This window comes from Danio aesculapii, chromosome 24, assembly GCF_903798145.1.
Source record: "Danio aesculapii chromosome 24, fDanAes4.1, whole genome shotgun sequence".
NCBI lineage: Eukaryota > Metazoa > Chordata > Actinopteri > Cypriniformes > Danionidae > Danio > Danio aesculapii.
The window spans coordinates 41,687,834-41,705,997 of NC_079458.1; the positions used below are offsets into that span (position 1 = coordinate 41,687,834).

At 35.6% G+C, this 18,164-nt stretch overlaps 1 protein-coding gene across 1 annotated transcript; it reads left to right on the forward strand.

Annotated features, from left to right (window-relative positions):
- The first annotated feature begins 286 nt into the window (after positions 1-286).
- On the forward strand, positions 287-16,871 carry LOC130218571 (gamma-soluble NSF attachment protein-like). The gene is made up of 10 exons (XM_056450790.1): positions 287-422; positions 660-727; positions 3,094-3,178; positions 3,264-3,281; positions 5,210-5,240; positions 5,584-5,693; positions 5,768-5,834; positions 6,743-6,813; positions 16,001-16,079; positions 16,433-16,871. Exons 1-10 carry the CDS (start codon positions 370-372, stop codon positions 16,721-16,723), a joined length of 873 nt encoding a protein of 290 aa, XP_056306765.1. The 5' UTR covers positions 287-369; the 3' UTR covers positions 16,724-16,871.
- Positions 16,872-18,164: the final 1,293 nt, after the last annotated feature.

Below are 18,164 nucleotides of genomic sequence, written 5' to 3' on the forward strand. Positions count from 1 at the left end.
TTTAGATAATGTATGTCAGTCATGTAAATTATAATAATTACTGTCCTAAAGATCAAAAAGCGTTTTATTGTAGGCTTTGTTGCGCGCATTTTTAAATCTATTGCAGAAAACAAAAACATATCTGCCATAAAATGGAAGAGATGTAAAATTATTAAAATTTGCTATAATAAATTATCAAAGACGCTACAAAACAGTTCTAACATTGATTGATTTTTGGTTATGCCCAAAACCTTCTGAAGGACGTACGCAGATGACGTAGTAACCCGGAAGTAAACGTTCGCCTCATCATCATCAGCTGACAACACATCCAGCGTGTGAGCAACAAACAAACGTTTATTTACTGTACTTAGTTATATATGTGTAATAATTATGGCGCAGAAAATCAGCGAAGCTCACGAGCACATCGCCAAAGCGGAGAAATAGTAAGTGAAGCTGTCTAATGTTTACTGTAGTGCCTGTAAATGAGCATTACCGCACATTTAGTCCTCTGTCATGTCTATTATTGACGAATATCAAGTTATAATCGCTTTATTAACCGACTAGCGTGTGAAATGTCGTGTTCACTCGTGTTTAATGTATTACCTGCTTTAAGCTTCTCTAGATGAGTGTGTATGGTCGATGTATGAACAGTAAACGTCTGTATTTCCTATTTAATGCAGTTTAAAGACGAGCTTTATGAAGTGGAAGCCTGATTATGACAGTGCTGCTTCAGAATACGCTAAAGCAGGTGAGAAAACTCCTCCGCCTTCTCCATAGCACGTGATTTAGTTTGTTGTTGTTGTTTGTATGTTTGTTTAGCGCAATGATTAGCATTTGTTAATTAAATGTCGTTTAAATGGTAGCCTATATAGAGGAGCTGAACAGATCAGAGTGCAGCTGTCATTTATTTATTTATTATTAAGTAATTAGTTTATTTATTTATCTGTTATTGTTAACTGGTTAGTTTATTCCTTCATTTGTGTTTTGATTTGTTTGCTTATTTATTCATTCATTTGTACAATTATTTATTTGCTTATTTATTGTTTTGTTAATTATTCATTCATTTATCTGTTTATTCATCCATTGAATTGTTTATTTATTAGTTTATATATCATTGATCATTAAAAATGAATTGTTCCATTTATTCATTTGTCTATACATTCATCCTTTTATTTATTTGTGTGTTCATTCATTTATTTATTTGTTTATTCATTCATTTTGTGTATTCATTCATCCTTATTATAATGATTTGTTAATTAGTTGTTTCATTTATCTCTTGACCCATGATGTATTATTCATTTATTGATTTATTGAGATTTATTTATTCATTATTCATATTTATTTAATTATTAATTTGATTTTTTCATTCTTCCACTTATTTATTTCAATAATCTTCATTCATTAATTTGTTTTTTATTCGTTTATTCGTTCATCCTTTATTTATATTTATTTATTTATTTATTAATCTATCCATCTATTAATTTATACATTCATTAATTAATTCATTCTTTAATTTATTTGTTGGTTTATTTATGCATTAATCAATGAATTAAAAATGCATAATAACATTTAATTATGTTATTTATTAATTGTTTGAATTAAATGAAATTTTGTATTAATTCGTTTATTTATTAATTTGTATAATTATTATTTGCTTCTTATTGTTTTGTTAATTATTCATTCATTTATCTGTTTATTCATCCATTGAATTGTTTATTTATTCGTTTATTTATTCATTGATCATTTAAAAAAATCATTGTTCATTTATTCATTTGTTTACATTCATCCTTTTATTTATTTGTTTATTCCTTCATTTTGTGTATTCATTCATCCTTATTTATAATGTTTTGTTTATTAATTGTTTCATTTATCTCTTGACTCATGATGTATGTATTCATTTATTATTGATTTATTGACTATTTATTAATTCATTCATATTTATTTATTTAAGTATTAATTTGTTTTTTCGTTTTTCCACTTATTTATTTCAATAATTTATTCATTCATTCATTTGTTTGTTTATTTATTCGTTATTTATTTATTCATCTATCCATCTATTAATATATACATTAATTAATTCATTCATTCTTTTATTCATTTGTCGGTTAATTTAAGCATTAATTAATTAATTAAAAATGCATAATAACATTTAATTATGTTATTTAATAATTTTTGAATTTAATGAATTTTGAATTAATTCATTTGTTCGTTCATTCATTCGTTTGTTTAGTCATTTCATTTATTTATGTATTAAATTTTTCGGTTTATCGATCCACCCGTAAGGTATTCATTCATATTCATATTTATTTGTTTATTCATTCATCAATCCATCCGTTTATTCATGAATTTATTTGTTTATTTGTGTATTTATTTATTTGTTTGTTTGTTTGTTTATTGATCCAGACAAAAGGTATTAATTAATTCATTTATTCATGATATTTATTTATTATTTGTGTATTTATTCATCCATCCTTTTATTTATAAATTAATTTTTATTTATGTATTTAGTTGTTGGTTGTTTATCGATCCACCCATTAGTATTCATTCATCCGTTCATCAATCCATCCATTTATTAATTAATTTATTTGTAATTCATTCATCAATCCATCCATTTGTTTGGTTTCATTCATTCATTCATCATTCATTCGTCCATTAATTTATTAATCATTAGTTCATTCTTGCATTATTCATTTATCCATCCATTTATTAATTACTTTTTTTTTGTTTATTATTTCACCCATTATGCATTTATTCATGCTATTAATTAAATTGTTTTTCATTCATTCATCTATTTATTTCTTAATTAATTGTTTCATTTCCATCCAGTTGTAATAATTAATGTATTTATTTATCATTCGTTCAGTTGGTGGTACATCTGTGGCAATTGAACGATGATTTATATTTCCTACAATCTGTAACATTGATAACATTACACAGGACATGAAGAAGAGTATTTGTGGATTCTTGTGAAATGTGCTGCGCCACAAAACAAGTGATAGAGTTAATTTGATGAAATGAAGATTTATGACATGAACGCTGAATAAAAGCTCCAGCTTCTTTCTGATGATGATGATGATGATGATGATTGATGTTCTCTTCTTCTCGTTCCTCTAGCGGTTGCCTTTAAAAATGCTAAACAGCTAGAACAGGCCAAAGATGCGTATCTCCAGGAGGCCGAAGCGCACGCAAACAACAGATCGTATCCTTGACCTATATTCATGCATATTCCTGTTAAACAGCAGCCTGTGTTGCATTCAGCTCTTTCTCCTTGACTCATCCTCCAGACTTTTTCATGCTGCAAAGTGAGTGTGTACAGATACAGCTGAAGTCTGAAATCTCTTTATTTGTTTCACCTATTTCTTCCAGATGATGTTTAATAACAGAGCGAGGAATTTCTCTCAGTATTTCCTCTAATATTTTTTCTTCTGGAGAAAGTCTTATTGTTTTATTTCAGCTAGAATAAAAGCATTTTTAATTGTTTTAAAGCCATTTTAAGGTCAATATTATTAGCCCCCTTCAGCAATATTAGTGTTGGATTGTCTCCAGAACAAACCACTGTTATACAATGACTTGCCTAATTACCCTAACTTGACCCTAATTACCCTAGTGAAGCCTTTAAATGTCACTTTAAGCTGAATACTAGTGTCTTGAAGAATATCTAGTCTATTATGTGCTGTCATCATGGCATGAAGAAGATTGTTTTTAATCTCTTTAAGCATCTAAATATGTACAGACATGTATTTAGAGGGAAAGGGCGCCCTCTGCTGGTGTACTTCGAGAAGAGGTTGACAACTATGTGTGGAGAATGATGTGTAAACATTGATTGCACGTGTAAAACACACATATAAAGTTCTATTTGTCAGAGACTTTCAGGAGAGCGAGTGACGTACCATCATGTCAATGTGCGTAAAGACTAAAGAGAGAGAGAACTCAGGTGTTTGCATCGCGGGAGACAGGGCCCACAATAACATGAGCACCTAAAGATATACTGAACCCGTCAGTAGTATCTGGATGCAGCCTTAATGATGCAAGCTGAGACTGCGTATTTCAGAGATGCAATGTCAGACACAATGCGCTTAATGGAGCTAGCGACGTGACTGAGGGGTAGGGTTAGGTGAGCCCACTCAAAAGCATTGCATGCAGCTCAGATTGCATCTGCACCGAGTCTGCAGCAAGATCCCTCAGGAACCTCTCACTGAAGTGAAAACGTCCTAAAATGGTGAAAGTTAACATGAGGACGCCTAGAGGTGAGGAGAGAACATCTGGATGAAGAACGGGCAGAATTCAATTCAATTCAATTCCCTTTATTTGTATAGCGCTTATACAATGTAGATTGTGTCAAAGCAGCTTCACATAAAAGGTCACAGTAAATAGGAACAGTGTAGTTCAGTTTGTAGTGTTTAAGTTCAGTTCAGTTGCTCAGTTCAGTGTGGTTTAATAATCACTACTGAGAGTCCAAATATTGAAGAGCAAATCCACGATGCGCAGCTCTACAGATCCTGAACCATGCAAGCCAGTGGCGACAGCGGAGAGGGAAAAAAACTTCACTAATGGCGAAGTGAAGAAAAAAAACCTTGAGAGAAACCAGGCTCAGTTGGGCACGACCATTTTAATTTCTCCGCTGGCCAAACGTCTTGTGCAGAGCTGCAGTCTCAGTGGCGGAGGCTGGAAGCTGGCCTCAGCGAAGACTCGTCTGTCTCTGGAGCGTCACAGGAATCAGTCTCATGTTCTCCACTCTCCATGACCATCACAGCAGCTGCTCAGGATACGGCCTGGTCCAGGATGTGGAAACCTTGGGATCATCTCGTCGTTGGTCTTGGATAGAATCAGTGACTCTGCATAGTCTGAGGGCCTCGGGAAGAGTATCCCCAGGTGGAAATGGAGAATAAAGAAAATAATTAGCGTAGCCGATGTTCATAGTGTATATCAACAAGATGCAGAACACAGACACTTTAGAGATGGCTCTGCTTATGGATGGCTCTGCTTGTTTAGGGAATTACTCCATACGGTGTATTCTTCTGCATGCATGTAACCTCCAGACTGAGTTTATTAATTAACAGAACAGTCGGAAAGCACCACAAGCAAAGATAAACACAATATACAGGAGGGCGTATATCCGCTGCTTACCGTGTGTGTGTGTGTGTGTGTGTGTGTGTGTGTGTGTGTGTGTGTGTGTGTGTGTGTATGTGTGTGTGTTGTGCTGGTAGTGAACTGTAGTGTTGTGTTTTAGGGCTTTCGAGCAGGCGGGGATGATGCTGAAGGTGAGCTCGTCCACTCTTTGCTTTAGATTAGAGCTGTTTAATGAGCTTCGTCACATACTAAGAAATAGTTTGTCTTTACGCAGTTATATTGTTTATTTACGTTATGCATATTCATTAAACATATGACTTCAAACATAAACATGAGCCTCATGCATGTGCAGAATGTAACGTATAGTGTGTAGGTATTAATATAAACGGCGCACACACAAATATGAAGTAAAAGAAGTTTTATTTTGTATGGGATTAAATTATTTAGCAGCAGTACTTGTGATTGATGTATGTGTGTGTGTGTGTGTGTGGCTTTGTGGGTCATCGTGCACAAGCTGTTGTTCTGTGTGTGTAGGATCTGCAGAGGATGCCAGAGGCCGTTGCAGTACATGAGAAGGCCAGCGTGATGTATGTGGAGAACGGCACTCCAGACACCGCTGCCATGGCCCTGGACAGAGCTGGAAAGTGTGTACGCTGCTCCTCTGACACACAGACTGATGTTAATGCGCAGAGTCTGAGCTGCTGTGTTGTTTTTGCAGGCTGATGGAGCCGCTGGATCTGTCCAAAGCTGTTCATCTGTACCAGCAGGCGGCGGCAGTGTTTGAGGTCAGAAAATGACACTGGCATCGCACACACACACACACAGAGACTCTGACTCATTGATTCATTCACTCATTTGTTGGTTCATTCCTTTGTATGTTTGTTTATCCATACATATGTTCATTCATTCATTTCATTCATTTATACATGTGGATAGTCACATGTATAGTTTTAATAATGAATTTAATTCAGTGATTAGTACATTGATTCCTTCATATGTTCATTCATTCATTCATCCATTCATTCATGTGGATAGTCATATGTATAGTTTTAATAATGAATTAATTCAGTGATTAGTACATTGATTCATTCATATGTTCATTCATTCATTCATCCATTGTATGTTGATTGATTAGTACGTGCCTTAATTTATTTCCTCTTTCATTAGTTGATTTGTTTATTTATTCCTTTGTTGGTTTGTAGATGAATCATTTATTCATAAATGTATCCAATCAATTATTTGTACATTGATTAATGTGTTCATTGATATATGTATGAATTGATTTATATGTTGTCATTTGTATATTGATGCATACATTTGGATTAATTGATTGAGTCGTTTGTACGTTGATTCGTTCATCTAATTGTGCATACATTTATTCATTCATTTCTACATTTATTCATTCATTTGTACATTTATTCATTGGTATGTTCATGTGCACTTCAGTTTGTTTGTTCATTAATTTGTCATTTCATTCATTCATAGGTTCATTTATTGTTTAGTCATAGTTTAATTGTAATATTTGGTGAGGAAACGTTAGAATTATTGAGAAGCACTGTTGAAGGATCAAACTGATTAAATCGTGAATGTGTGTGTGTAATATGAGCATATACTATCAGCACTGGTGAGTTTTGAGTGATAATAACTGTATGTAATTGCCTAGTAACTGTATGTGTTCCCACTTGTTTTCCAGAACGAGGAGCGACTACGACAAGCAGCGGAGCTCATTGGCAAAGCGTCAAGACTTCTTGTTCGACAACAGAAGTTAGTGTGATGAAATGTTTTGGAGCATTATTATATATATTATTATTATTATTATTAGTATTAGTATATTTATTATTATATTAGTAGTAGTAGGGTAGTAGTAGTATTAGTAGTAGTATTATTAGTATTATTATTAGTATTATTATTATTATTAGTAGTAGTAGTAGTAGTAGTAGTAGTAGTAGTATTATTATTATTATTATTATTATTATTAATATTATTAGTATTAGTATTATTATTATTAGTAGTAGTAGTATTAGTAGTGTTAGTATTATTAGTAATATAAGTATAAATATTATTATTATTAGTAGTAGTAGTATTAATAATATTAGTAGTAGTAGTAGTAGTAGTAGTAGTAGTAGTATTAATAATAGTAGTAGTAGTAGTAGTAGTAGTAGTAGTAGTAGTAGTAGTAATATTATTAGTAGTAGTATTATTAGTATTATTATTATTAGTATTAGTATTATTAGTAGTAGTAGTAGTAGTATTATTAGTATTACTATTATTATTATTATTATTATTATTATTATTATTATTATTATTATTATTATTATTAGTAGTAGTAGTAGTAGTAGTATTAGTAGTAGTATATTAGTATTATTATATTATTAGTATTATTATTATATTATTATTATTATTAGTAGTAGTAGTAGTAGTATTAGTATTAGTAGTAGTATTATAGTATTATTAGTAGTAGTAGTAGTAGTAGTATTAGTATTATTATTATTAGTAGTAGTATTATTATTATTATTATTATTATTATTATTATTATTATTAGTAGTAGTATTATTAATAGTAGTATTATTAATTATATTTTTAGTATTATTAGTATTATTATTATTATTATTATTATTATTATTATTATTATTAGTAGTAGTAGTAGTAGTAGTATTAGTAGTATTATTATTATTATTAGTAGTAGTAGTATTATTATTATTATTATTATTATTATTAATATTATTATTATTATTATTAGTAGTAGTAGTAGTAGTATTATTATTAATATTAGTAGTATTAGTATTATTAGTATTATTATTAGTAGTATTAGTATTATTAGTATTATTATTAGTAGTAGTAGTAGTATTATTAGTATTATTATTAATATTAGTATTATTAGTCGTATAGTAGTAGTCGTAAGTAGTAGTATTAATGTTTTTATATTTAATTATCTGGCAGATGCTCATATGGGATCGGTTGTTAGTGATAGATTTGGTATCAAATATAATAAGTATTTTGGTATCAAATATAATAAGTAGACAGAATAGCATTAGTATTAAAAAGTTGGAGCAGTTTTGATGAAATAATATAGACTATAACATTAAGGAATCATATTATTTGTAAATGACTGGATATTATTTGTATTTCTATTAAATGAGAGCTGATTGTTTTGATATTTAGTGTAGTTTTTATTTGTGTTTGCTTATTTTTATCCATTGAGTGTCAGTCTTACTTTTAATGAGTTAGTTAGTAGTTGTAATTTAGTTTAGTAGACTCAACTGAACACATCAGTGTTGACTGGGATTGTTGTCAATGTTTAATGAGGAAAGTAAGTAATTGCAATGGTAAATAGGAGAGGATTTATGTTGTTTTGTTTCAGTCACGTTGAGGGTTGTTTTTGTTTTGTTTTATTTGTAGTTTTGGTTACTACAATAACCTTGGAAGAAATAGAAGCATAATAATAATAAATATTAAATTGTAATAATAATTAATTATTGTTATACTTATTATTTTATTAATATAAACTAATAATAGTAATAGTATTTTCATCTGAAATGAGTCCATACAGCTCTTCTCGAGACGTTTTGTGCAGTTCATCGCAGTAGTAAACATAAGGAAATGTCTATAAAATAAGCAAAAGACAGAATCGATGTCTTAACCGATGAACACACAGTAAATCAATACATTGAAATGCAGTTAATCCAGGTAGCCTGACTTGATTATGTTTATTAGACAAGTTAATTAGGAAAAGTAGCTTTGAAAGAAACGCACAGAAGATTTGTGTTATTTGTATGTATGTTTATACAACAGTTCTGTCTGGTTCTTGAATGGATTGGCTAAAAGCTGTGCAATATTCCCATAAAAACAGCAGTCCTACAGTTGTCGCCACAGTTTGACAAATATTGCAGCTTGTAGAATATTGGCAGTACAGCTGTTGTACTATTGAGGCTGTTTTTAGGTGAGAATGCAGTTGTTTAGATTGCAACTGTGCAGTTTATTTATGAAGAGAGTGCCTATTTTAAGAGCCCATATTACTCATTATAAAGGGTCATATTCGGTTTTATGGGTCTCCAACAACATGCTGATATGCGTGTAAGGTCAAAAACACTTTTATGGTCTTGTAATATGAATGTATTTTACCTAATTATCCCAGCGACTCCCATATGAATCGTTCAGCGACAGCCTATTGTGATTGGTCGACAGCGCTCAGCGTCAAGCCCCCGGTTCGCCAATATTGGCATAGGATCTGATCGCAGCGGACGCCCGAAATACGCTTCATAGTAAAACTTACTCAACAGTGTTATTCAGACACCTTAGCACCAAAAGCAGTGTAGTTAAACAGCAGCACATTGCTCTATTATTAACTACGACACACATTCAGGATTAATCCACACAGCAGCAAAACCTGAACTATTCTGACCCTTGACCGCTGCACGTGTGTAGGATCGGCTGACGGTGGCCATAGCAATGACAAACGGCAGCAGAACACAAGCTCACGAACGCATTTAAATCTGTAAACAAAGCGTCACGCGTCGCATTTCAACGTGGCTTTAGACGAGATATGAGAATATAAAGAGTTAACCTGATACAGTACAAGCGGTTACAGGTAACAGAACACAGTAAATACAGCATTTGCAAGCTGGAGAAACAAGGAGGCAGCCTTTTACTAAACTTATGAAACGTGTTGTGGGCCAGGTCTGATTTCATGAATTCTCTTTCAGTTTGGAGCTTTTCTCCCTTCTCAGCTGTTGATCATTTCCATTTGCAATCATTGCTGTGGCACCTCTTGCGTGAAGTGTTATATGTTCTCAGGGCTTACCTGTACTCTGCTTTGCCCAGAGATCACTATAATCGCTTTGCTGTAAAATATAAAAAGCAAACAGTAATGTGTCACATTAAAATGAATTACTATAGTTAATCATTTAAACTATATATAATATAGTTATAAAGTGATTATCTTAAATGATTATCTGATTATAAACTACTATTTTTACTAAACAGTAGCAACTGTTAGTAATATATTATCTTTAATTAATTAATAACAGTTCATTTGTTTGTAAATTTGCTGAATTTGTGCAAGTATAATTACAACAAATTACCAGTACTTGATGGTTTAAAAACAATATATTGCTTACTCTAATTTACCGTAGTATTTAATGTGGGAAATCATTAATAAAAAAGTTATTAGAAATTTAAGAAATAAACACTCTTAAATCGCTTGAGGAAAATATTAATATAATGTTATACATTTATACATGTACAAAGATTTTTTATTACATATAAAGCTGTATTCTGCCTAGATTAACTTGCTATTACTGCGTCTCGATAAATAAATCCATTGTATAAATTAAACCTGTCCAATTTAGATGGTTCGACAAGGCCAGCAAACGAGTATCTGCTGTAATGATTCTGTCAGATAATAATGAGCGATCATCTGAGTCATGAGGACTGATAGAAAACTGTTGGGTCCATTACATTGAATGGCGGTCGGAAACGACGCACCCCATTCGCCCATCTCGATCGTAATGTTTGTGAGATAGTAAACACTATTGTTTATTGTGTACAATATTTAACAACAATATATATCAAATTATCTTGATGACGATGTCCGAGAAGACTTTAATAACATTAACGTCCGTCGTAAGCGTAAATGGTTTGTCTAGATCGTATGTGCTGGATTGTGTGTGCCTGAAACGTGTGTGGTCTGCAGGCTGCTCACTTCTAAACTAGCGTGTGTTTAGACATTAGAGTTATCTGCGTGATGCGAGGTGTATGTCACGTGACATGAAAACTCAGTGAATCCCAGGCCAGGGCAGGGCAGGGCAGGGCTGAGGGCTGTCACCAGAGATCAGGGAATTGTCACATACACACTATTACGCCCCAAGCCTAGGGGAAAACAACATGGGCATAATAAACGGAAAGACAAATGCGTTGGGGTGGTGGATTTCCCCAAACAAAATAAGAACTTAATATAAAAGATCCCCTTCGGTCGACAACCAAACTCGGACACTCAGTTGAGGGTAATTGAATAGATTTATTATAGAATAAGTTGTACATTTAAATGAGCATCTCTTCAGGGTGGCCACAGGCCAAATAACAAACGGAAGAATCTACAAAGTAAATGACCTATAAAGATTTAAAGAAAAATACATGAACATAAACATAGTCAAAAATAATCAAATAAATAGGCAAGCCACCCCTACAAGCTCAAACTCTCAAAATTAAGGTAAACATGAACATGAACAATGGTAACAAGTTTGAATGTTGGTCGTCGGCCGGAGGGGTAAGGGAAATCCAGGAGCTCCACTCCCAGCAACGATCGCAGCACAAATGAGCTGCCGGAAGCTCTTTTTTATACAGGCCTCCGAAACCAGCAGCCAATCAGAAGATGAATCACGCCGTAAGGGGAGCCTATGGGATAACAGGAAAAAAAAACAGCAAGAAGGCGGGACAAAGAAAAAGACATGTGATACGCAATAACAAATAAATAAGTAAATAAATAAATAAATAAAGTTCAGTCGTAACACACACAAACAAGACAGCGAGCAAGAACAAGACCAAAATCAAAACTCTAAATTCACATCAACATCATAGGCATAGCACATAATAACAAGAAGAAGAAGAAGCCAAACACACACAAAAGGCAAGAAAAGACAAAGCAAGACAGAGCAGAATGAGCTTCCCCCGCTCACGTGCCTTTAAAGTTTGAGCTCCTATCCTGATTGGTAGCGAGGGTGATGGCGGCACAGGGTGGAATGGAGATTGACGTCTTCACGGACGAATGGGATACTGGAGTGGGCGATCCTGAGAACTGAGAGAGAGAGAGAATTTTCCAGATATTTGGAAGGTCACGCTAATATTTAAAAATGGTGAGAGGTACGACTCGAATAACTATAGGGGCATCACGGCGAGTAGTAACCTGGCCAAATTATTCTGCTCAATCACTAATGATAGACTGGTTGGGTTCATCCAGGAGAACAAGGTTTTAAATAATAGTCAGATTGGATTTATGCCTAAAAAAAGAACATCAGATCACATTTACACACTCCAAACACTCGTATAAAACAGGTCCGCCAGATGAAACGAGGGAAGACATTCGGCTGTTTCATTAATTTTGAAAAAGCCTTTGATTCGGTGCAGCACAGTGGGCTTTTCCTAAAGCTCCTACAAAGTGGACTTGAAGGAAAACCGTATGACATAATAAAGGACATTAATAATGGCAGCAAGTGTTGTGTAAAAATAAACAATAAGTGGACTGATTATTCGACTCAGAGTAAAGGAGTCCGTCAAGGCTGCAGTCTCAGCCCGACTCTATTTAACATTCAAATCAATCAGTTGGCATCAGCACTTGAGGAGTCCTGGCCTGAGCCTGGAGGACAGAGAGATCAGATGTCTCCTGTATGCGGATCATCTGCTGCTGCCGTCTCCATCACCACAGCCTCTCCATCCTGGAGGAGTTGAGCTTAGATTGAACATTGGCCTTTAACATGATCATGATCTTTTGTAAAAAAAACCTCGTCTGACTGACCAAAAAAGACACTCTTGACCACGTCACCTCTTGTAGTTATTTGGGTCTGACAATCACAGCTTCTGGACACTTGAGTCAAGCCCTAAAAGACTTGACCGCTAAGGCATGCAGGGCTTTTTATTGCATTTAAAAAAGCCTTTTTTAAATGTAACCCGCCTATTAAACTGTGGCTGAAAATATCTGACAGTGTTGTAAAGCCAGTCCTGCTGTATGGCTGTGAACTCTGGGGACCCACATTTAAAAGAAACCATGAATCTTGGGAAAAAAGTCCAGTTGAAATCTTTCATCTGGAATTTCGCAAAAACATCCTTTGACAGAAGCACACCTAGCCTTGCAGAGCAGAACTCGGCAGGTTCCCTCTGCTCTCAGAAATCCAGAAGAGAGCAGGGAAGTTCTGTCTCCATCTGTCAGACTCCAGCCCAGAGAGCTACCATCAGCAAGCCCTCAAATATAGAAACGCACATCCGGCCAGCGACCCCATGCACTATAGAGTGGAAAAACACCAACTAAATTCACAAACCCAGTCCCAACATATAAAGACTAAAGAAATAGAAAGGATTACCCAGGAGGAATATAAACTCAACAGGCAAACTAAAGTACAACAAATAAAAGAGTTAGCGCGCTCCCACCAGATTATCAAAAGCCCCGGTCAGAGAAAGCTGATGAGCCGGTACCGTCTGATTGGACACTGAGTGAGGAAGGAAATGCAGCTCATCTTGCACAGCTTCAGCAGAGCAGCGTGGACACAGTCTGAGCTCTGGGCTCCTCCAGCTGCGCTTGTGTCAGCCCGACACTCAGACTGTGTCCACGCTGTTCTGCTGGAGCTGTGGAGGATGAGCTGCATTTCCTCACTCACTGCAGCAAATATCAGGCCATCAGAGATGCTTACTTGACACAAATATCTCTAATTCTACCACAATTCCAGCAAGCCACGAGGACGGAGAAACTCCATTATATTTTGGGAGAAAATGAAAAGTGTCTCCACCTAGCAGCACAGTACCTCTGCCACCATATGAGAGATAAAGGCTGAACCCCCCCTATCCCTTATTAAGCTCTCCATCCTTATCATTTATTAGAGAGTGTGAGAGAGAATACACACACACACACAAACACACAAGCAAAACATACAGGCGTATACATATGAGTGGAAGACTAAGATACGTGGCCGTGAGCCGACACACGGCTGTCACCAGTGCTGATATACAGCCTTATCGCAGTGCTGCTGTTGTGGACCAAAATTGTGGTCTGCAAAATATTGGAAGCGTCTAAGTGAAAGCTTACAGTCTGAGATCTCCGAAGTCTTCAGCCAAAGCAGTTTATTGTTACAGCATCAGTAACAACAGAGACGGGTCGTTCGAGTGTCCCTCGAATATAGGCTAGCACCGTGTTTCCCAACCCTGTTCCTGGAGGCACACCAACAGTACATATTTTGGATGTCTCCTTTATCTGACCCATTCATTTCAGGTTTTGAGTCTCTTCTAATGTTCTGATGAGTTGATTCAGGTGTGTTTGATTAGGGAGAGGTTGAAAATGTGTACTGTTGGTGTGCCTTCAGGAACAGGGTTGGGAAACACTGGCCCTAGCAGACAGTTTAATAACACTTCTGTGTCTAATACTCCACCCAAATTTACACGTTACACACCTCCGTCAGCTTCTTCTCGCTTATGGGATCTTAAATCTCTCAGGTGCCCGCCATCAATATAGTGTCAGGCCCTTTCAGCGGCTTTACCCATGTCCAGTTAAGGTCTTCCTGTTTCAGATGTGATGCTCGACGACATATCTTGTTCCCCGTCCACTGTAAGTTCAGCTGAAGTTCTCGGGCTCTCCTATTTTTTTTGGAAGTCATCAGAAACGAGTGTGGGCGCACGTGCAGGTGTGCCTTATCATGAGTTACAGAACAGAATGCAGGTGCCCTTTTGGCCTCGCCTCCATAAATCTACGCTCACTGTGACGTTATTGCTGCTCTTCTAATCTCTCTCCTCATCTCTGACTGCATTCGCACAGGGTGACTTTTATTTACCAAAGCACACACACATGATAATAATGCCACAGGTATGGGTAATAACCATAGACTAAAATATATGGATGTAGCATCCGTGACGTCACTCATAGGTTTCTGAACACTGCAAAAGAAGTTGCTAGTAGGCTGCGGCAACCGTCGCCATTTTGTTCACGCGTCATCGCACCCACGGCGGGATACCAAACAAGGGCAAAGAGGCGGAGAGTGAGCGGAGCTACAGACACCTGCTGGCACTTTGCTTAGACCTGGCAGACAGACTTTACTTTAGGAGAAACGCTTGATACTTCATTACCTGCGACTCGTTTGTGTTCTGACCACATGTGCTTGGCTGTACACTATATCAATAAAGTGTTTAGACTTTTAAAAACACTGTAGTAATACATTGAGCCACTAAGCAGTGTTCTTATGACGTTTTTCAACAGGAGGAAAACCCGAAATACGTCCAAACACTTCAAATATAGTGTGTGTTAGTAAATCCAGGACTAATGATCCAGCATAACACTGTATGATAACGCTTCAGATGACTGTTCTAGAGCCTACAGCTAATCAATCTGTCACATTCTGGAGTGCTTTACGGGTATAAAGAAAAATATTAATGATAAATGATCTTAAATAAAACAAATACATTTATAGAGATGGTATACAAGTATATAACTTTACTCACATGGGAAACGAGGCCGTGTGAATGGTTTGTGAGTCAAATTAAGTGCACACAGCATCCCATATCATCTGATAATTGTAAGAAATAAGTCCAAAAGGCAGCTGACTGTGTAAAGCCACATAAAACAACACAAAAATACGATGAATATGCCGAGATCAGTGGCTAATCTGCCGGATTCAGCTGAGGTGAAGTGACGGCGACCAGCGAGACCTAGCTGTCACTCAAGTGGCCACGCCCTTAATTATGTAAACTTAATATAACCTAATATAAAGGAAATGGATGAGTTATAAAAAAATTCACCCCCTCACAGTTGTCATGGAGGGTAATAATAGCTATATGAACCAAAATGGTTCTTTGTACCAGGCTGTAAACACCGTTTATTCTGCTGTAAAGTCGGCCATTCTAACAGTGGGCTCAATTGGAACTTGCTCTATTATGGAGCAGGACTAGCGGGATTTTGATGAATTGCAGTTTCAGTTACTTCCGTATTGGCTTCCCGAGGGAGAGCGGGAGGTTGCCGCTTGGTAATAACACAATAATAATACTGAAATCACTCAAGCATATAGATGAGAGTAATGCATTGATCAAGACACAATGAATTCCAGCATCACTACTCCTGTGATATTGCTCATATGTCTGTATGTGTATTGATGTGTGTGTGTGTGTGTGTAAATATTGCAAAAGTGACCTGCAGAATGAGAAAGCAGACATGTAAATGGTAAATGAGTGTAATATCCCTGATGACTGATGTCAATGGCAGGTTTGATGAAGCCGCTGCGTCTCTCCAGAAGGAGAAGAACATGTATAAAGAGATGGAGAATTATCCCACGTGTTATAAGGTGAGCGCGTGCGTGTGTGTGTGTGTGTGTGTGTTTGTCTGTATGATGACGCTCTTAAGCTGCAGATGCATTTATGAATAGTCTTGTGTATTATTTTTCATTTGATTAGAGGATATTTGATCTTCAGCACATTTTCAGACCTGAATAATAATAATAATAGCATGTAATTTGTGTGTATGATATTTAGCTTACGATGCATTTGTTGTCTTGTCCGATGTTGAAATGTTTTTCAAATCTTAGTCAATATAAAGTGTTGGCATTGAAGGAGGAATGACTATAGAAATGGAGAAGGATGGAGTTAGATGATGCTGTGGAGGTGTAGATGTGACGTGTGTGTGTGGATCTGTCTCCAGAAATGCATCGCTCAGGTTCTGGTCCAGCTCCACCGAGCAGATTACGTGGCGGCGCAGAAGTGTGTGCGCGAGAGTTACAGTATCCCAGGATTCAGCGGGAGCGAGGACTGCGCCGCCCTGGAGGATCTGCTGCAGGCGTATGATGAGCAGGAGGAAGAGCAGCTGCTGAGGGTCTGCAGATCGCCACTCATCACGTACATGGACAATGATGTGAGTACCACACACACACACACACGCATGGACATTTACAGCCCTGTGAAGGTGAAATTATTAGTGAAACAACAGCTGTAGGATGTAAATTAGTCTACGACAAAAGAAAGTTGACCATAGAAACAGAATTGATATGTGTGTGTGAGGGTTGAAAGAGTAGCGCTTTAGTTAGAAATGTGTGTGTGTATACATACAGTGCTGTGTAGGCATGGGCCGGTATAATGTGATGGTATGATAACCTTGTATGAAAATATGAGGGTTTGACGGTATTGTGATCGCTGCTGTAAAATCTATTGTTTACAAATGTGAGGGTAAAAACGGGGTTTCTGCAGGTTTCATCACGTCAAATTGGTAAGACCTTTTTAAGAGCATTATCAATGATATTTCAGACTATCACAGGGCAAAACGCTAATAATGTTCTGTAATAAGCAGTGGAATCTTTATCTCTTGCCAGGGGCGTCGCTAGACCCAATTCACTGGGGCACGTGCCCCAGTAAAAATCTCCAGTTCCCCAGTAAATGCATTGAGATATGATTTACTTCATATGCAAGTGTATTTATTAAGAGTGGTAATTCCGAAATAAAGACGTTATTCTCTATGTGCAACCGAACCAACGCTGGTGAAAGCAATGTAATTAAAAAGCAAACTGGCGCATCTCCACGTGTGCGCAGAGAACACGCGCACCTCTCGCACGCGCTGCTCTTCTTCTGAGAGTCTCGGTAGTTAACATGCGCGCCAAAAAAGCAGGCTGCTTGTTACGCGCCGCTCATGCGTTATAAAACCAGCGTAACAGCCTTTTTTGTTTTGCAAGTGGACAAAACTAAAGTTGAAACAATATGAGGGTGATCTTACTAAGCACGCCTCCTGATAGATTTTTTTGTATGAAACAAAAAGGAGGGATGACGAGTCAGGGAGGTAAGACTTAACAAACCTAATTATCTGCCATGTGTCAAGTGTACAACAGATAATCCTATAACACACCTTTTTTTTTGTCTATAGAGAATTGTCTATAGAATTTCATTCAAATGAAATTAATATTTATGCAAAAGTAATTTCTTAAATGATGTTAGCATATCACTCCAGTGGTCTTAACACTGTTTTTCAGTTACTTTTAAGATTATTTAGAAGAATAATTGTATATAATAAGAATACTTTTATTATAATAAATACAATATACATATGTTACATATGAAATATACATACACTATAAATACACTACATATATATATATATATATATATATATATATATATATATATATATATATATATATATATATATAGATAGTGTATTTACATATACATTTACATATATAGTGTGTATGTGTGTGTGTGTGTATATATATATATATATATATATATATATATATATATATATATATATATATATATATATATATATATATATAGTGTATGTACATATATATAGTGTGTATGTGTGTGTGTGTATATATATATATATATATATATATATATATATATATATATATAGTGTATTTACATATACATTTACATATATATAG